The 21,274-nt window shown below is 45.2% G+C and overlaps 1 protein-coding gene across 1 annotated transcript in view; it reads left to right on the plus strand.

The window, feature by feature from the left end:
- Positions 1–21,274, plus strand: part of CPNE9 (copine family member 9) — a 1,803,250-nt gene that overhangs the window by 773,986 nt on the left and 1,007,990 nt on the right. Inside the window, exon 6 of the mRNA XM_069643244.1 lies at positions 166–168. Within this exon, the coding sequence (XP_069499345.1) occupies positions 166–168 (3 nt within the window). The remainder of the gene's footprint in view (positions 1–165; positions 169–21,274) is intronic.

A 21,274-nucleotide genomic window follows, 5' to 3' on the forward strand; every position in this document is an offset into this window, starting at 1 on the left:
AACGTCCCAATCAATGAGCTTGACAAAGATAGAGAACTAGGTTTCAATCTGTGACTAAGCTCTGGTGTGCGATCAAAAGATTGTGCTGATCGTGTGAGCCCAGCTGCCATACGTAGCACGAGCGGTTGAATTGGTCGAAGCGTTATGATGCGTTTCACAGTGTAGAAGGTATGACCGTGCCAAAAGGTTTTTTGAATTTGAGATGACAGGACAGAAAATCAGGGAATTCATTTTTGAAATTCAACGTTTAAAATGGAGTAATACTTGGGAAACTAATACCATACATAGTTAAGGAGCCCTGATGAAGAGCTATTGCTTGAAACACGTGTCGGCTCAAGAAACTCATCAAAGGATTGAATTTATAACTTTTGATTGGTCTTCTTTTGTGTTGAATTTGAGATTCATGATAGGCTGGTTAACTAATTTCAGGTGGAGCGCAGATTGAAAGCTATTTGTCTGTTTTTGTCCAGGGAGTTGAGACAGTCCTCAGGCATACGAGCAAAGAATAAATATGGAAAAATATGACCTGAAAAGTCAGATCCCTGAGTTATACCAAACCCGCGTAGCCCTGGAGACTATGTGGAGCGATGCCCATTGTGGGAGCCCTTGGCACTTTCAATGAGAACAGACTCATGTTTCGGGGATGGCCAAGCCCTGAGTGTAGGGTGTCGGTGAACGTGTGTCTGTCTCAGCTTCTGTCTGGAACTGGAGGACAAGCGATACGAGGGCCACAGGCCGACCCTTTCCATATCCAAGGCAGCGGCTCTCAGAAAAGACCCCTCAAGGCTGGGGGGCTGTCCCTATGTGATGAAGAGACTTATAGAGGGAAATACACTTGAGCTGGAGGGAAAGGGCTTCTGAAAGGCCAGTGGGGCTGAAAAGAGTCACTGACAGTGTGTCGTCCTCTTGTGGCATCTTGGAGCACCCTGAATAGGGTGACTGGTACCTTATAAATGCATCACTAGTAATCCTACTTGGATTTCCGGGCTGCCCTCCATTGAGGAACTCTTCTCCCCCTGCCCCTTCTCTACAGGTTCCCTGGTACACACTGAGGACACCGTAGGGTGATGGAGAAAGGCGAGAGAGGGTGTGATGGTGGTTGGGGAACATGCGCGAGTTCAAGGTTGTCACAGAGGCGTGCTGGCGTATGAGGCCAATCTTTCGAACATCCTTCTTCTCCTGGGCCTTCCTCTCGTGAGTCTGCTTGCCAGGACATGCATTGTCCGCCCACATCTGGCCCAGATGTTCCCGCCCGGATCGCCTCTTTCCGATGTTACTCTCCCCCAACAGAAATCAATTTCACTGCCTATTAGTTAAGTGCCAAGAACGAGTATGCTCGTCCTTTTTGCCTAGACTTGTATAATAGCCTGCCACTTAAAGGGTTAATGTGCGGCTCACGGGTCCCTGCCAACCACCACAAAAGGCGTTGGGGACCATGCACTGACCCCCATCCCAGGCCTCCAAATCTTATGGTAGTTCTAAGTGATCTCAGTGATCTAATATCCCACCCTCTCTATGAGGGTAAATCCACCATCCACACTCCTGGTTGTGGCTCTGATATTCCCCCCATCAGCCTTCCCCTTGAATCCCCAGCAGTGCTGATATCCGCTGACTCCAAACCAGTGCTTAATTTGTACCAAAATAAGTGCAAGGGCACAAATACTTTGTAGCCCTCCTGTGACCCTGCGTGTGGGCACCACTGCTGACACCACCCGTAGCTGCTCCCCACAGTGTCGACATATTTGGGGTTACACTGCAGCTCATACCTGCTCATTGTGGTTGATGGATGCACTAACTATTAGCACTGTATAATTAAAGTGAGACTGAGACAATAAGTGCGGGGCTCAAAAATAAGTGCCAGGGCTGAGCCCTGGCAAACACTGCCAACAATTAAGCACTGCTCTGAAATAAGTGGCCACTAGTGAACTTTGAACCAGGTGGAGCTAAAATAGTGCCCCCCTGGTGGGTGTTTTGGAGACCAGCATGTAAAAAAAGAAAAATTCAGAAGTGGCTTAAAACTGTGCTCTTTGCAGCCACTTTCATGAGAAATTGATTTTAAAACCCATACGATGCATCAGCACTTCTAATGGGAAGCACATGGCATATTTCAGTACAGCAGCAGATATAGGCATGTTACCGCAATATGTCATTTATGTTTCATCAGAAAATTGTGTGACTTGTAGACACACCGGATGCACAGTAGATATGTTGTGTGTGCCACGTAACCTGCTACACTGTTCCTCTGTCACGCTTTGAAACCTGCTAAGCAGAAATGATTAACCACCCCACTCAAAAAATACAAATCTTAATTGAAATGGGCCATTGGATCTAGGTCACGCCCTACCCACCATCAATCGCTGCTAATCTGCTGGTATCTTATTCCACAGCCCTCTCCATTGCTACCAGCCTCATTTCTTTTGCAAGTCGATGTAGGTCATGAGACCTCGGCCCACTCCCCTAATTAAACCTGCCCCTTCCATTTCATTTCTTAGATCACAGGTGTGACTCAACCGGGTGTCCAAAGTAAAGGGCAATTCCTGCTTGCTCGTCATTCACTAGTGCCTGGACTCGCCACAACTCATTTCAGTCCTCTGCACAACTGGGTTCCCAAATCAGCCCCGGCTAGTCACCCTAGTGAACCTCAGCAATACCCCTGTACACCCCTGCAACATGTGTCTACTATTAGCCTCTGGTGAAGTCAGGAGGTGGGCACAAATGGCTCGCTTCAATAATGGGTTAAATACTGTCTCAGATGGTTGAGTTAACGAAAATTTCGAGGAGCTGACTGGTTGAGGAGATCCAATGACACCTGGATCCAAACAACTGTAAACCGAAAAAACTGGGTGGGAGCCACGCAGTTAGCCAGTCGCTCTCACACTGTTCCCCTTGCAGGGTTACCAACAAATTGTGGAAGGGTAAACCAAGTAGATACCTTTTCTGAATAGTTCTAAAGAGCATGTACTTACATTGAAAGTCGAGTTTCCAACAAAAAGTTCTGAGATTTCTTTAGTGCAGAAAACAAAAAATGTATATCCAATAGTGCTCAGGCCAGCTGTTGCCTCATTGAATGGAGAACTCTAAAGGAGAACTCCATGGAAACTGAGAGGTCGGTACGCATGTGATTAATTGCGAATAAACAGATAGGAGCTGATTGCCAGTACCGTGGTGCTTCAATAACCTCCCGTCGATATGAGGGTACTGTTAGGTGGACAATTACAAATGGGAAGAAAACAACCAGTTAAAGTCCCAAAAGGAACCAAAGAGAAAAGTATAGTGAAAATGGAATTTGTTTCACTGCGGATACAGAAAATGTCCCCAATGAGGTGCTGCCAGTTACAAAAGCACATCACAGAGTCAAGGTCTTATGTTAATAGATGGGGGTAGAGCAATGTAGCAAGGAAAAATGATGTAATGAAACAATTTTCCCAAAGTAACCAATGTCCGCAGTAAGGTACTGCCAAATATGAGAAAAAGACACACAATAAACATCTCTTGTCAATAGATGGGTGTTATGCAGTATAACATAGATAAATAAAATAAAATGAGAATGTTCAAAAGTGATCGGTATACAAAAGTGATAGCTGCTTGATGTGAACACAAGACACACCGTTAAAGTTCCCTGACCATAAGTAGGGGTTATCAGATGTAGCATAAGTAGTTAATTTCCTCATTCATCCCGCTGGGGGCGAGGGAGCCGAGACGGTCTATCCAGAAGGTTTCTCTTCTGTCCAATTTGGCATTTATAGCCTCATGAGGATAACAACTTCAACTATCTGGAATCTTATCTGAGACAAGATATGTCTCTTCTCCAGCCAATATCTGGCCACAGCTGAGTTGGGGTTGGAATTCCTGATGCACAACCTGTGATAATTCCATCTAGTTTTGGCAGTTTGTTTGGATTTCCCAATATACTACAGGCCACATGGACATTTAATGGCATAGATGTTATTTCTGCTATCACATGTCGCGAAACTCTTGAGCTTAATTTTTTCGCCTGTGCAAGGATAATTTATGGTATTGCCTTTGGTGATGAATCCACAATTAGAGCAATGAATACAAGGGAAGGTATCGGTCTGTTTCGTAATTGGCTCTTTGGTAGATGGTTTGGTAGAAACAAGTTCATCCCTAAGAATTCTGCTCCTTTGGTATACAAATACCGGTGGTTCCTTGAACAAATGTTGCACTCTGATGTCGCATGTAAGGATCTCCCAGTTCTCTTTAGTAATGTTCTTAATGCGAATTACCGCCCCACCAACCTTGGAATGGGGTGGTAATTCCGCCATTCACCATGGCGGAATCGGTAAAATACCGGCGGCAACCATGGCGCTACTAGCGCCATGGATACCGCACAGGTCGTAATGAGGCCCACTGTCTTTTTGATGCGAAGCAATTGGCTGAAGGGTCGATTTTGGATAACAATGGGCTGATAGAAACTCAGGCGGTGCATCCATTTATTCCTATCTGTGTCCTTGCGATATAGGTAGGTGCTATATCCATCGGTGGCTGTTCTGATATTGACATCTAGGCAGTGTATCTGTGTTTGAAGTGTCATGAGTAAATTGAATCCTTGGATCTATATCATTAAGGTAGATGAAAACATCTTTCTGTGCCAGGCCAAATGCCAAGAATGTCATCTATATACTTAATCCATAGGTGAGCATTCTTGTTCCAGGTGGTGTGAGACAGTATATGATCCATTTCAAATTTGAACATGAAAGAGTTGGCGTAAGAGGAGCCATTGTCGCCCCCATGGATGTTCCGGAGACTTGTAAATAAAAGTTGTCCTTGTACAAGGACAGCTTTTCAGGAAGCTTCATCAGGAAGCTTATTGCCAAAAATCGATCCGCTTAGAGTCCTCTGTGATTACCAGTCTTGCTCCCACCCCAAATGCAGCACCGCTGCTGCAACCATCCAAGCTGCGGACAATGGGCTGCAATTCACTGACACATGAACTCATGCCTCCTTTACTTTTAGACCTTGCAGATGCCTTTGACAAAAACAATCACTGAACACTCCTCTCCCTCCTCACTGACGCAATGGGCATATTTTGATACAACCTAAAATGGATTCCACTTATGTGGCAGACTCCAGGCTGTAGAAATGCGCCTTATCAGATAACAGACTCCCAGTCACAGGCGGCGTCCCCAAAGTTCCATCCTCTTCCCAATTGTCTTCAATCTGTACATAGAACCTTTGGAGCACTCATAAATGACCCCAATGTAGTCATCCATCAGTACGCTGCTGACACTCAGTTGTACATTAAGGTCAGCGGCCACCTAAGGCATTTCTTGCCTCTGTGAATGCCTGGCTGCTTTCCAAACATAGATGTAAAATACCTACTACAAACTAAATCCCCAGACATTACTTGTCCTCATCAGTCTGTCATGCTTTAAATCATTCAATGGATTCCAGAGCCTATTCTCCACCCCAACGGTGGGATAAATCACTTCTGTGGCTGTGGCAGGCCTTGAGGCAGAGAATAGTACTATACCCAAAGCAAGGCTCTGGGGAAAGTTGGGTCTCTACACTTTAGTGCAAGAGAAACTTCTACCCCATAGAACTTAATAGGCTTACTAGTGGACAACAATATTGTAGTGGTCCACCTCTATAATATGTATGTGTCAATGAGCATTGGAAAAGGTAAATAAAACACTCTGTCAATAAGGTCATGGATTCTAAGGGCAGTTAACTAGGAACAACCTAAAAGCAATCTATAGCCATGGATGAAAATAATTACAGGTAAAGCATTTTACATCTGACTACAAGGAGTCCTGTTACCCGTCCTGTGTGCTTTGATGGGAAAGCTTTTCCTGGCCAGAGAATTACCAGTAACCAGTGATATTAACGCTCAAAAAAATAAAGAGTCTTTTCCAAAGGTGTCAAAATATCGTTTTCCTTTAATAAAGAGGGTACAAAATAACTACATGTTGAAAAAAACATCGAAATAAAGGTATGAGGTAGAAGGACTGGGGTGAGTTGTAGGTGTAAAAAAAGACACGCTTCTGGCAATATACAGACGACATGCAAACATACTTCCACATCTCACCCCCCTCACAACTTTACATCCTCAAAACCTGTCTCTCACCATCACCACCTGGATGGCTAACCACGTCCTCAAACTGAACCCCTCCAAAAACGGAATACCTCCTCATCTGCCCCCACTGACACAAACCCGACCACCCCCCTTGCCACAGACAACCCACACACATCCCTCTCCACTCTTCTCCAATCCCTAAGCTTCGCCATCGACTCCCACCTTTCATTCACACACCTCTTAGCTGCCATCACCAACACATGCAACGTGCCCCTACACCTCCAGCGCAAGAAAAGACATATCCTCCCCCCCTGATCATTTCTGCAAATCTTCCAAGCAGGACTTGCCAACAGCACCTTTGCCACCTTGCACGCCATTAAAAACACACCTGACACTCATCCCTCCTCTAACTAAACACTCACACATCACCTCACTAGCTACCCGAAATCTAGTGAAGTGACTTGTATTCAAAGTCATCCACCTCAAAACACTATCTTACCTTCTCAACAAACTGAACCCATCACCCACACAAACATCAGACAGGATTGCCCACATTTACCGATGGGGGCCCCCAGGGCATGGAACACCCTACCTCTTCACATCCACACTGTGCCTTCCATCACCACTTCCCGAAGCATCCTCAAAAACATACCTGTTTCTCCACCCGTAATGCAGGCTCCACCCCCCCTGGTTTAGCCTGTCTTTCCTCATCTTCCTATCCTTTCCTGAAACAATTGCCTAACTTCTGGCCCACCTCCTATCTCTTGCACTTTAAACTCTGTAAGGTGCCCCGAGACCCTCTGGGTAGGGCCCAGCACTGAACAAACTTTTAAATAAAGTGAATTAAGTTAAATAATGTCTCCCTTACTACCAGTTAGCATTCTCATACGGTGTTTCTGTGCTTCCATGTGATCTCCACCTCAGTGCCTTCTCACCTGAAACTCCCTCATTAATCGGTCCTAATTTTATTCTGAAGTCCATTTCACAGTTTGTTTGTCACCGCCGAATCTCATTCTTTAAGCTCCACCTCCATCAAGTTCTATCGTCTTCCTCATTTCCTGTTATTATTTAATTATAGAGCGCCGTCCTGCCCATCTACAGGGCCTCAGAGCGCTTTAGAAAGTTCAAAGAGAGGTGAAGCAGAATTCTATAGGCCCCGCATTTGATTGGCAGGCTTTACCAATTATTCCCATCAGACCACAATCAAACCGGACATCACCAGACGCAGAATCTATTTGCCAGGATAGGCGTCTATAAACAACGCCTCCAACAAGTGGAGAAGTAGCAAGAAACATCATTGGCAAAAGTGGCTGAGAGGCAGGACGAGGAGACACACAAGTGACACAGGGAGGCCACAGAGGACCTCAACATGAGGTGTCTATCACCAGTTACTTTGCCACAGAACACATAGCCCTGGGTCCCATGCGGGTACACATTAGCCTGGATCTCGGCTCATGTGGCGGCGAGACTTGTGATCTGTCTCTTCTAGGAAGTCTTGGGTGCATATGAGTTGCAGTGATGCAAACTGCCCAGCAGATTTGGCGCAAAGCTTGTGCTACTCCATGGAGAACTTGTGACACTAACAGTGACCATTAGAAGTGATGAAATGCCTGTGCTACTCCTTGGAGGGGTTAACTGAAGGGGACCATTACAGGTGATGAAATGCTTGCGCAGGTCCATGCAGAATGTAATGACTTTAAAGTTGGCCATTAAATGTGATGACCTGCCTGTGCTCCTTGAAAGAAAACATAATGGCGCTAAAGGTATTTTCTGCATTTCTCCCATTCTGCTGCCCTCTCTCTGTGGAACTGCAGAAGGTAAGTGTCTGCCATTATTCTAATGTATTCAGAACCTTGAAGTAATGATTGGCTGGTTCGTCCATCGGAGGCGGGAGCATCCCTAGTCCCGGATGCATCTGATATTGTATTGTAATGGGTCACGTGTGCAAAGCAAGAATCATCATTGGGGCTCGTGTACTGTAGACCTCCTGTACTATAAAACGCACTGGCTTCAACCACTCCTCAAAAACAGGCCTTGATGTGGATAGCAGGAAACGTCCCGATGATTACATCACCGGAACTGGGGACGCCATCATGTACTACAAACTACGGCATAATACACAATTGCGCCCATAGGCCTGCGGGCGTGTGGCGCGATATATAAGAATTAAAATAAATAAATAAATCAACATAGAAGGCAATCAACAAAATAGAATCGATTCTCATCATGCAGATACTTTATTGGTGCAATTCTAGTGTGCTCACGGCTGAGGCAGCAGAAACCATAGCTGATGTGTTTCGGCCCACCGGTCCTTCGTCAGGGCTAGCTCAGCCCTCTTGGAAAAATCACATACCCCAAAGATGATGCACAACCTGAAGATCACAGGGACGAGCCCCGAAACTCTATGCATCTGCTTATGTTTTCTATGGATACACGGGTCATAAGCCTATGAAGATCTATTTGCAGTCATAATAGGTGGCGGAGCGCAAATAGAGCTTCGTAGGCTGATGCGCGTTTGGGACTGTGGGGTTCATTTATGATGCTGAACACTTCTCTTTGGGCATCTTTCACAGAGGTTATCCAGGTTGTGCAATATTATTTTTCAGGAAGAAAATCAATGTTCGTAGTAGATGAGATGTTTCTGTAAAGCTGCCGCTCAGAGGAGGCGCTGCTACTCTGCCAGAACTATTTTTCTTTGAGATTTTCAGTTTTTGAATGCGGTGTGAACCAGGGTGTGAGTTTTATGTTACCAAGAAGATTTTCTGTGGAGGGATTTCTGGGTTCGAAATTGAGGGGAGCTGGTAGCTATTTTGGTCCTGCATGTAGCCTAGAATAGCCTGGTTGGCTTGCCACCCACAGCTAGCAGGAGCTATGTTTGTCTCTTCATGCCAACCGATGCTGGGAACCCCTCTATATGAATTTAAATTGGTGCATTTGGGACAATCCATAAATATACATTTGGACACTTATATATGACATTTAAAGTAAAAGGGGTCCTAAATAGACTTTAAATGGATATGCTGCCATCTGATATGGAAATTAGATTTGTGGAACGGTATTTAATAGTATTCGCTGTCATTTCATCTACACCCGATTTTACGACAGGTGTTTTTATGCAGAGTTTTTTTTTTTTTTTTGGTGGCGTTCCCACCGCAACCCCCCTTCCTTTACCGATTTTTGTTATTCCGACCCCCTCAAACCTTTAAAAATATGCCCTTATAACCTTCCCCAAAAAATGTTGAAATGTTTTTTCGGCAAAACCTCAGCGTAAAAACACCTGTCCTAAAAACAGGTGTTGATGAAAGGACGCCGTACCTTTACTAGCTCCTTGTTCCCCAGTGGTAGCTCCTGGTCACAGGTTAATTCTGGATACCCATGAGCTAGTTTAAGCTCCTGCTTATCCAATCTTCCGCTCATGGTCACTAGTTAATGCTGGACACCCATGAGCTGTTTAAACTCCTGGTTATCCAATCTTCAGCTCCTGGTCACAGGTTAATGCTGGATACCCATGAGCTGGTTTTAGCTCCTGCCTATCCAATCTTCAGCTCCTGGTCACTAGTTAATGCTGGTTACCCATCAGCTGGTTTTAGCTCCTACTTATCCTATCTTCAGCTCCTGGTCACTAGTTAATGCTGGATTCCCAGGAGCTGATTTTAGCTCCTGCTTATCCAATATTCAGCTCCTGGTCACTGGTTAATGCTGGATACCATAAGCTGATTTTAGCTCCTGCTTATCCAATCTTAATTTGGATCCCTGGATCTGAAGTATCCCCGGTCCAGTCATAAAATTCGTCTAATAGGACAACATTGGAAAGTGTTTATTAGAATATCTGCTATACCGTATGTGGGCTGTCGGTAAAGTTGTTTCGGGTGTTTGGGGGTGGGTGGCCTGTACATAACTAAGAAATATAACTTGGCCGAAGATGAGGATGAAAATTGAAAGCACTAATAATAATAATGCCCCCTCTCGGCCACCGGGCCAATAAGTCTGAGTGATGTTATAGTGGCCTGGAATCATGGCTTTTGGGTGGTTAAACAACCATCTTGAAACCAAGCTGCAGCCCACGTACTCCCAAGAGCCGCGAAGCAGCTCAGATAGAAAGATACTCTTGCTGGAATTAGGGGATAACCAGTCGCAGATCGGCTACTTACCGACACAAGCTATCATTTGCAAATGCCATGACTTGGTCACTGGACGTACCAGCCTTCAGGGCATAAGCCCACAAGCAAAGGTATCTTAAAATTTAAGTGAATTGAAATCCGGACAGGCGCCCCTTATTAGAAAGTAAAACTGGTACAACTTGATCTGAGTATTATTCACTTTTAATTAGACACAATAATGTATTCAAATTAAAGATTCCAAGAGGAAAGGTAACCCAAATGGATTCACAAAGATTCTTTTAAATAAGACAATATGATGTCTAATTAACGTTGAGATGTGCATAGGTCAGTATAGTGACATCCTCAGAAATTACAAAAACGAACCTTAAGAAAATGATAAATTATCCTCAGCTATATACTAGGCTGTCGTGAGGTTCGCGAACTGCCTGGCCATCAGTTTCACCCCTCTCAGGGCTTTCTCAAGGCAAAGGACTCCAGTCTTTAAATAGTCCGAGCATGCACACAAGTAGCAGTGGAAGAGAGGACAGAGTTAGACATTACATGAAAAACTGATCAATACAAAACAATCGTCAAATGAAAATGATTGATACAAAGTAATAAGTAACTTTGTAACATCCAACGCAGCCGAAATTGGGCATGGGGGAAGAAACAAACACACAGGGATAAAAAAAAAAACATGTTAGTTAAACTGTTTAGGTTATGGTCATGGCACTAAGCACGCACACAGGTGACACTAGAGTTTACCAAAGCACACATTTAGATTCAAGTTCCCACCTCCTTTCGGTTACATAATACTAGTTACCAAATGCCATCCAAAGTTCAGTCTACGAGATTGAGTAGTGCAAAGCTGGCAAAAAAGGAAACATTTACAGAAATATTAGGCCGAAAATAAAGTGTCGGTTCTTATATTCCCATGGTCGTTATTGAGGCTATTCATACAGTGTACTTCGGAAGAAAGGTGGTCACTCCAGTACCACACATCCCAGACTTTGCTCCCCAGCGATGGTCACTCCAGTAATACACATCCCAGACTTTGCTCCTCAGTGATGTCCACTCCAGTACCACACATCCCAGACTTTGCTCCCCAGCGATGGTCACTCCAGTACCGCACATCCCAGACTTTGCTCCTCAGTGATGGCCACTCCAGTACCACACATCCCAGACTTTGCTCCCCAGCGATGGTCACTCCAGTAATACACATCCCAGACTTTGCTCCTCAGTGATGGCCACTCCAGTACAACACATCCCAGACTTTGCTCCTCAGTGATGTCCACTCCAGTCCCACACATCCCAGACTTTGCTCCTCAGTGATGTCCACTCCAGTCCCACACATTCCAGACTTTGCTCCTCAGTGATGACCACTCCAGTACCACACATTCCAGACTTTGCTCCTCAGTGATGGTCACTCCAGTACCACACATCCCAGACTTTGCTAATCAGTGATGGTCAATCCAGTACCACACATCCCAGACTTTTTTAACCAGTGATGGTCACTCCACTACCACACATCCCAGACTTTGCTAATCAGTGATGGTCACTCCAGTACCACACTTCCCAGCATGGGGCACTACAGTACAACACATACCAGACTTTGCTCCCCCACTCCAATACCACACATCCCAGACTTTGCTCCCCAGTTATAGACTTTGATCCCTAGCGATGGCCACTGCAGTACCACACATCCCAGACTTTGCTCCCCAGTTATAGACTTTGCTCCCCGGCGATGGCCACTCCAGTACCACACATCCCAGACTTTGCTCCCAGTGATGGTCACTCCAGAGCCACACACCCCAGACCTTTCTAAGCACTGATGGTCACTCCGCTACCACACATTCCAGACTTTGCTCCTCAGTGATGGTCACTCCAGTACCACACATTCCTGACTTTGCTCCCACACTCCAGTAACACACATCCTGGACTTTTCTCCCCAGCGATGATCGCTATAGTACCCCACATCCCAGACTTTGCTCCCCTGCTAGCTATCGTCACTCCAGTACCACACGGCCCTGATTTTGCTACTAGCGATGGTCACTCCAGTACCACACATCCCAGGCTTTGCTCCCCAGTGATGGTCACGCCACTACTACACATCCCAGACTTTGCTCCCCAGTGATGGTCACTCCACTACCACACAAACCAGACTTTGCTTCCCAGCGATGGTCTCTCCAGTACCACACATCCCAGACTTCTATATGCAGTGATGGTCACTCCAGCATGTCACATCCCAGAGATTGCTCCTCAGTGATGTCCACTCCAGTACCACACTCCCAGGTTTTTCTCGCCAGCTATCGTCACTCCAGTACCACACATCCCTGACTTCTCCCCAACGATGGTCTCTCTGGTACCACACTTGTCAGACTTTGCTTCAAAGCGATGGTAATTCCAGTACCACACATCCCAGACTTTGCTCCCCAGTGATGGCCACTCCAGTACCACACATCCCAGACTTCTCTCTGCAGTTATGGTCACTCCAGTACTACACATCCCAGAATGTTCTCTGCAGCGATAGTCACTCCAGTACCACACATCCCAGACTTTGCTCCCTGGCGATGATCACTATATTACCACACATCCCAGACTTTGCTCCCCAGCATGGGTCAGTCCAGTACCATACATCCCAGACTTTGCTCCCCAGCATGGGTCAGTCCAGTACCACACATCCCAGACTTTGCGACCCATTGGTGGCCACTCCGGTACCACACATCCCAGACTTTGGTCTCCTTCGATTGTCACTCCATTGACAAAAGTCCAAGGGCTGGGTTCACAGTAGAGTGCAGTCACTTGACATCATGAAACAACAGTCCATGATTAATGCAGCCAAACTGGGTTTCAGTTTCCTTTTTTTAAATCTCTTTCATTCTGCCTAACAACAGTTAAGAGTGCAACAACACAACATACAATTTATTCAAAATACAAAAGCTCAGATAAAAACAGGCTAATACACACCAAAGAGTTAATACCCAGATTACATTCAATAAAACAATTTGTTCGTAAATGTACTCGTATAGAACTAAATATCACCAAACATAGAGGGGGAGAATACTCCCTGCCCCATCGAAAGGCACTAAATACAATATGCTAACCTAACACAAGAAATAAAAAGCTAGCCTACTAAATTGGTCCTTTATAGGGGAGAGAACACTTGCAGCTCCAAACATAAAATCATGTCTTACATACTTAGATACTCAGTGTCCTGAATAATCTGTCACACTTCAGGTAAGTTTGACCCTTTGAATCCAAGACTTAGTTCCGTCCTAGCTTCAGCTCTCACCAATCATGGACGATGGATGGACTTTACCACTCAGCGGACCGTACCCATATCATCTGTCCTTTTCCACTGTTCCAAGGCTTCCAGAGCTGAGCGAGTGCCTCAGATTCTAGCAAGAAATCTCAAATTGTTAATGAATTTACGCTCTTACTCTGTCTGGGCAGACTAATATCGTCTCTGAATTGCAAGGGCTCTGAGCGACTGTTGTTTTTTTCCCCCCATGTCCCATCCTCCTTGAACGCTTTGAAACACTTGCCTGTGTATAGACGCTTTATAAATAAACAATACCATACCAAACAAATAATACCAAAAAGCCTTAAATAAATAGACCTCAGGGAGCTGCGGACATAGAAAAGGGAAACGTACATCAGTTTCCCCATCTAGGCCAGGCAGAGGGCATTCGCTTAAACTACTGATACCCCACGGTTTCGTTAAGGAGGATGACTGAAGACTTCCCATCCAAAAGTGGATAAAAAGGGCTTGGGCAAAGGAGGGTTGTAGTTGGTCAAAATTAACTTCATAGCCAAATCCGGCTTCATCGTAACTTCGTGCTTGCTTTGACCATTGCCCTTCATGTGTGAGATACCAAGGAGGGCAGTCACTTGGCATCAAGAAATGGCCTACCACGATTCATGTATCCATGCTGGATTCCATTGTGGAAATGGGCCCTGGTAGGAGTTGACCATGTTGTGTGTTCTACTTGTTAGGAGGCCATCAGATCCTTCTTACACATGGTTGCTTCTGGACTGGTCTCTCAGATTATGCAAGGAAAGCCATGGGCTCACATCAAAGTAGAGTTGATGTCACTGTGCTAGATGTTATGTTATGACCACTCACTAGAGCTGGTGGTGGCCACCTGTATACTTTAGATGGCGTGAATCTTTCAAGACGTAAATGCTTTTATTTCCATTCACAAATAAAACTGACATTTTGAAATACATTCAAGTAAGGAGGCCCACCAGAAGAAGCTACTCGTCCCAACTGAGAAGAAGCACATTCTAAAATTGCTTATTCCATGGACTGTTACCCACTTGAGCACTGTGCATTGTATCAGAGGAGAATAGCCATTTGAATGCCAATCCTATGCCAACCACAGGAACCCACTCTGATGAATCTTACAAATTGCTGACTAATTCCCTGCCTAGAGTCTCCTCCCAGGCGGGCAGGGAAAGGCAGAGGCTTCCTGATGCTGACCTTGGGGGTGGTGCTCTGCGGGAGGATCGACTGTGAGGAGAAAAGGCCCAGGGCAATGAGAGGACTCTGGGGGATGAGACACAGTGTTTGTCCTCCTCTAGGGAGGATGGCTCCGCAATGTCAAAGTATGTAATAGCGTGTTGCAATGACCATCCTGCTATTCCACAAGAGCCGACTGCAAATAGGGGCGAAAACAATTATCACCATTGTATAGCTTTTATTCGACAATTTAGTCATTTGCCAAATACGTAGTTCAAAAGGTAGGAAAGAGAAATCAATACATAATGAAGAAATAGAAACTCAATAACCAATAATAGATCCTACTATCTGTCGTCTAAGCCTAGCAGATTTACAGAGAGTGGATTAAAAAGGACCAAGTAAAAGATTGCATAGATACAAAGTTCCCATCATGTGGCTACTGTGTTTATGTTGGGCTGTGCACATATATGGAGACAGGTACATTCATGGATCTACTAGCAACATTGCATTACATTGTGCAAAAGGCAATAAAGTGCATGTGCAAAGTTTTAGAGTAGGTGTAAATGTTTACCTTCAGCTTCCAATACCTTAAAGTGTTCTTTCACCAAGCCAAATAGCTGTAACATTCTTCAAGAATAGTACAGATTTTGGGAGCAGATGTCGTAAATGCACACAATTTAGCAACAGTGCATTCATTACTCTACTAGCAGCATCATTGTATAGGGGGAATCATAAAGTGCATATTTAAATATAAGACTATAGTTACAATTCCATATTCAAAGGTCAAGGCAGAGCTGTATTGATTGAGATCCCTGTTTATTCCAATGGTTTAAATTCAGGTCCCGTCACCTCCTGTTTTTAATGCTGTAGCTCGTATTTGCCAAGCCTGATGGATTTAACTTGCTACAAATAATATTACATTTATGTCATCGCAGCCCCTAAAGAGCAGCGTGGCTTCACTCGCGCGGCGTATTGCAGGTGTATTACAAATTGTCTTCAGATATTCCTAGCCCCACAATCAGCTGGGCAAAAGAACAGGAAATGGACTATGGATTCCCATGACAAACCACACACCAGACATGTGTCGTCTCCAGCTCTATCCCAAAGTCTGGTGCGCCATGCCAGGTTCAATTGACCTAGCCTAAATTTCCCAAAGAGGGTATGTGCAAGCGGGGGGCTAACCAAATCTGGATCCCTTTCATGCCCCAGCACCGGCTTGCTGGCCAGATAAGTAACTCCTCTGGACAACCCACTGCACGCATTTACCATTACAGTCTCAACAACCTCCTGTGAGATTCTCTTTGCTTTTTACACATCACTCATGGTGATACCCATGGGATTATTCCATAGTTCTTCCATGTTCAATTCTAACAAGGATGTTTTCACATGTTGGACCCATGGCAGTGATCTACCTCTCTCGGTTTCCAACGTGTATTGCAGTGCTTCTCGGTACATGTTGAGTTCCGGAGTCATCCACAGTCTACACCAATAGGCTATATGCCTAAAGGAGGCATCGCTGTTGATTACTCTAATTCTACATTGCTGTCGAAAGCCCAAGAAGTCGTTTGAGGAAGCATCTTTCAGCCAAGCCCAGCTTATAAACATGGAGTATCCCCATATCTCCGCTCCGTACAAGCCGGCTGACTTGGCCTGAGCTGTATACGTGTAAGTGGTGGCAGAATTGCACCCGGGCTGTGGCCAGGAAAAACCTCCATATTGCCCCCCCCCCATATTTTTCCAGTGTTGCACTGAATTACAATTTCTACGAGGTCCAGTTACATTGGTCATTAAATCTGACCCCCAGATAATCGTAACATTGGACTTGTTCGATGGCAATTCCATTAATATTTAGTTTTAGTTGTCTCTATTTTTTCAGCTTTGGTCAGAAAACAAACGATTTTGTTTTCCCTGTGTTAATTTCAAAATAGAGCCCTGCCCACTTCTGAACAAATGCTTCTAGTCTAGTTGCGATCCCCTTTGCAGATGTTGATACAAGAACTGCCTCATCTGCAAATAATAGAATTGGAATTCATTGTTGACCGAGTTTCGGCTGGTCCAAACACTTTGATCTAACATGTTTGATTACTTCGTCAATATACAGCACAAAGAACAGGGGGCCAAGTGCGCATCCCTGCCTCACCCATCTGGTCACCATGAATGGTTCTGTTAGTTCTGACCCCAACCCCCATCGCACTGAGGCTGTATTTCCGGAATACAATTGTACTATGATGTTGGCTGGTGCTCCCCTTTTGGCCAAAATGGACCATAGCTTCCCCCTTGACACACAGTCAAAAGCGGTCCTGAGATCAACAAGCACAGAAAACAGGTTTATGTTTCCCAGGACCGTGTATTTCTGTGTGACTAGATGTAGCCGGAATGCCTGGTCCATTGTACTTGTTTTGGGCCTAAACCCTGCTTGGAGGTGATCAATCAGCCATTCTTGTACCACCCATGCCTGCAGATGCTCGTAAATGATTCTGGCAAATACCTTCCCTACCCCATCCAATAACAATATCAGCCTAAAGTTTCCGGGGTCCTCTCTCCCTCTTTTTCTTTTGTAAATAATTGCCATAATACCAGTGCCCAATTGACTGGTTCATCCTTGGCCAGCCGCCAGATCAATATGTATTAAGTCTGGACCTTGGTACTTTCCCCTTTGTTGCAGTCAGATGGCATTTATGTAGGTCACACTGGAGTATATTTAGGATGTTTACTCGCTCCAGGACTTGTAAGGTGATGCCCCGAGTGGCAGATATAATTTCTCCACCATACAAACCCTGCAAATGTTTCCTCCAGGCACTTGGACCAATGTGTTAACAGCTATTGCGTTACTGTTAACGTCTTTATTTCCGCTACAAGCGGATATCCCCTGAATCTGATGCTTCCTGTAGTCTCTCCCATTCATTTTGAACATGCTCGCCTTTTTAATCTTAATTAGTCGTCTGTAGCGCGCTCGTAGGCGCCTCAATTCAGTCCTATCGACACCCTGTCCTCTACGCATCTCAGGATATCTAATGTGCCTGTCTTACAGTCCCCATCATACCAGATGGCCCTTTTACTTATGGTCTTACAGGTTCTGGTGACACATAACTGTAGGGTCTCAATCGGATTATCATATACAGTACAGATGTCTGTATCTGCCACTTGCATTATTGATATCCGCTCTAGGGCAGGCAGAATCGACTCATACGTTTTTGGTCGCATGCATTCCAGATCGAGATCAAGCCATTTGATCCTTTGTTTGGATTGTCCCTGAACTTAATTGACATTACTATGGTGACTTTGACAGTCAATCATTTGTTAAACGTGGTCAATCAGTGTTAGTGACAGTGGTTTATGAACACTTTCCTCTTGTTCCAGGACCACAAAGTCCTTTATATGGGTCCCCATTTTCAAGGATAGTAAAATGTAATCGATATGCGTAGTACTATTGATCTCTCGATATGCAGGTTTTGCCGGCTGGTCTTTTTCAAGGCGCCCATTGCAGGCCCTCAGTCCCATGCCAAATAATGAGGCTGCACAACCAAGAGCCTGCGAGTGGACCCTGCTTTGAATGTTAGAGTCCAATGAGGGGAAAGCCCCACACCTCATCCAGGTCATCCCATAGCCCCTCCATATCAGGCAGGGGTTCGATTTGCAGTCTCGAATCTCCAATAAGGATGTATTGCGGGCCGAAACCCATCCGCGTTTCATTCGCCATGTCCAAGGTTCTTTGATATTTCAATCGCGTGGTTAATCCCCTTTTTTTGTAACCCGATTGTAGATGTTCAAAAAGGAGATAGTTTCAGTGCCCAGTGGCGTAAGCGCGAAGTACTGGACATCGAGGCAGCCAGATTCAATAACTGAGATATGCCAGTCAAGAAGAGTACTTATGAGTATAGCCAGACCACTGAATGGTCTTCCTCTAGCCCCCTTGCTTGCTGGTACCTGGAAAATCTCATACCCCTCGAATGTGAATGATCCAATTTACCATGTTTCCCGGCAACATGCTAGGTCATGTGCCCCAATGTAGCTGCACCAATCCGGGTCTGCCAGATGTTTTTTAAGGCCCGCTATATTCCAAGAGATGATTTTAACTTCTCTCCCCCTTGGCAAAACAATTATAAAACTCCTTACAAAAAACATGAAACTTGGAAAGCTAAAGACCTATCCGACACCCCAAAGGTACAGTGAACAAAAGTCTATGAATACAGTTTAAAAACGTGCCTGGCCCTTGTCACTCAAGTTTGGTGACTAATTCCTAAGAAATTGGGAGGAGCAAATGTGTGTTAATAAATGCAAATCAAGCTCAGAAAACTAACTTTGTCATTAGGGACTAATTCACTAGGTACTGGGACGAAGGAGAGGGTTGAACAGGTGCTGTGTTGCAGGAGTAGTCAAATCACTAATCGCAATGCCACACACCTGAGGGAGACTGAGTGGTTAAAAAGCCCCCACAGTTGCAGGCCATGAGAGATTAGTAGCAGCAGTAAGAAGCGGCGGCATGACTCATGCAAGCAGCACGTACTGAAGCCGGAGGAGAGAGAGTATGCCGGGTTGAGTGTCAGATTGCTGCTGCCGGTCCTGAGAGGGGTTGTGCCTCCCAGAGTTGGAAGGGCAGAGGTTTCGCAGTGGGAAGCATGTAGGAAAGAGGCTTGCCCATTGAAGACCCGTGTTGCCGAGGTTGCACAGCGTGAAGCGAAGGCAAGGGAAGCTTTCCTTCCTGAGAGGCCATCTCAGGTGGCTGGCATGCACCCAAGGGCATCGAGAAGATTGCTGGTAGCTGGCATGCATCATAAGATCTCCGGAGCAAGGGAAGCTCCAAATATAGGTGGCGCAGGCAAAGGCGGACTGAAGGAAGCAGTTTGGGGAGAGGCCAGAAGTCACCAAAGCAGAGATAATGGAGGCACGAGGCTTACCCGGTGAGTTCACAGGTTTGTAGTGACTCTGGAAAGTTCTATTCCCCGTTACATGGCTCGGGCAGGTGTTCGGCGAGTGAGCAACACTCGCGCAAGAGTGACAGTGGATCAGAACTTAATTTTAGATACCGAACGATTGAAGAGAAGCAGATGCAGTACTAGCGTAAAAGTAAAAGTGATTCCCAATGTGAATTTTAATCTCTAACATTTTCGGAGGTTGATCTCCCATCATTCATTTTCATTATAAAAAATCCAAAAATCCGAGGCCCTGGGCGGATGTTCGAATTCCTCCTGCCTAGCCCTTGCACCTATCTTTTATATGCACTTGCCCGTACCCCTAGCCCTTGCACCTATCTTTTATATGCACTTGTCAGTACTCCTAGCCCTTGCACCTATCTTTTGTATGCACTTGCCCGTACTCCTAGCCCTTGCACCTATCTTTTGTATGCACTTGCCCGTACTCCTAGCCCTTGCACCTATCTGTTATATGCACTTGTCAGTACTCCTTGCACCTATCTGTTAAACACACTTGCCTGTACTCCTAGCCCTTGCACCTATCCGTTCTATGCTCTTGTCAGTACTCCTAGCCGTTGCACCTATCTGTTAAACACACTTGTCTGTACTCCTAGCCCTTACACCTATCCGTTCTAGGCACTTACCCCTACTCCTAGCACTTGCATCTATCTGTTATATGCACTTTCCAGTACTTCTATCCCGTTCACCTATCTGTTAAACACACTTGTCTGTACTCCTAGCCCTTACACCTATCCGTTCTAGGCACTTGCCCCTACTCCTAGCACTTGCATCTATCTGTTATATGCACTTTCCAGTACTCCTATCCCGTTCACCTATATGTTGTATGCATGTGCCCTTACTCCGAGCCCTTGCACCTATCCATTGCATGCACTTACCCTTACTCCTAGCCCATGTACCTACTGATCCGAATGTTTCCATGAGGCCCAATTCATGGAATTTTTCACACGGGTCAAAGTGACTTTGCACTGCTGAAAAGTGACTTTGCATTGCCGACACAAACCCTGATTCACGGAACTGTGCAAAGTGTATTTTCGAAGTGCAAAGTCAGTACAAACTCAGCACAAAGTTATTTTTGCAGTACAAAATGACTTTGCACCTCAAAAATACACTTTGCACAGTTCCTTGAACGAGTGCCATTCTGACCGCAAATCCCTGTTCGTCAAACAGGGATTTGCATGCAGAATGTCACGCAAATCCCCGTTTTACACGCAAATAATTCCATGAATCATGTGCAAAGGTCTGTGGATCCTAATGGTCTGTACAGCCTTCCCATACACGTGTATAGGCGTGTTATAAATGCCATATCATATCATATCATACCCCGGAAGTACCACAAAGCGGCTATGATCGCTGTTGTCATCATTAACGTCACCCATAAATAAAGCCCCCACACAGCTCCAGGGGGCTGCTGGTGAGGTTATTTCTGGATGTCTGCTTGACATGCAACAGGTCTTTCCTTTCAGGAACTTCCCAGTTGCTTTGCATTGTGCACAATCACACTCTTTCTGCTGTAAGAATGTATATATTTCACAAGTAGCCTTATGGGAAAATGTTTCCAACCATAAGTGAGAAGATATGTGGTCAAGTGCCTACATTTCAGAATGGGCTCAAATCCAAGGTCACCGCTTAAATAAAGTATGTAACCTGAAGTTAATTATTCTATTTTACTTTGCCTTTACTGCCAAAACTGTGAGTCCATAGAAGGGAGCCAGTTCACAGTGGGTGACTCATGCACGGGTTTAGC

The sequence above is a fragment of the Ambystoma mexicanum genome, chromosome 2p, assembly GCF_040938575.1.
Source record: "Ambystoma mexicanum isolate Mex_15411 chromosome 2p, UKY_AmexF1_1, whole genome shotgun sequence".
Classification (NCBI taxonomy): domain Eukaryota; kingdom Metazoa; phylum Chordata; class Amphibia; order Caudata; family Ambystomatidae; genus Ambystoma; species Ambystoma mexicanum.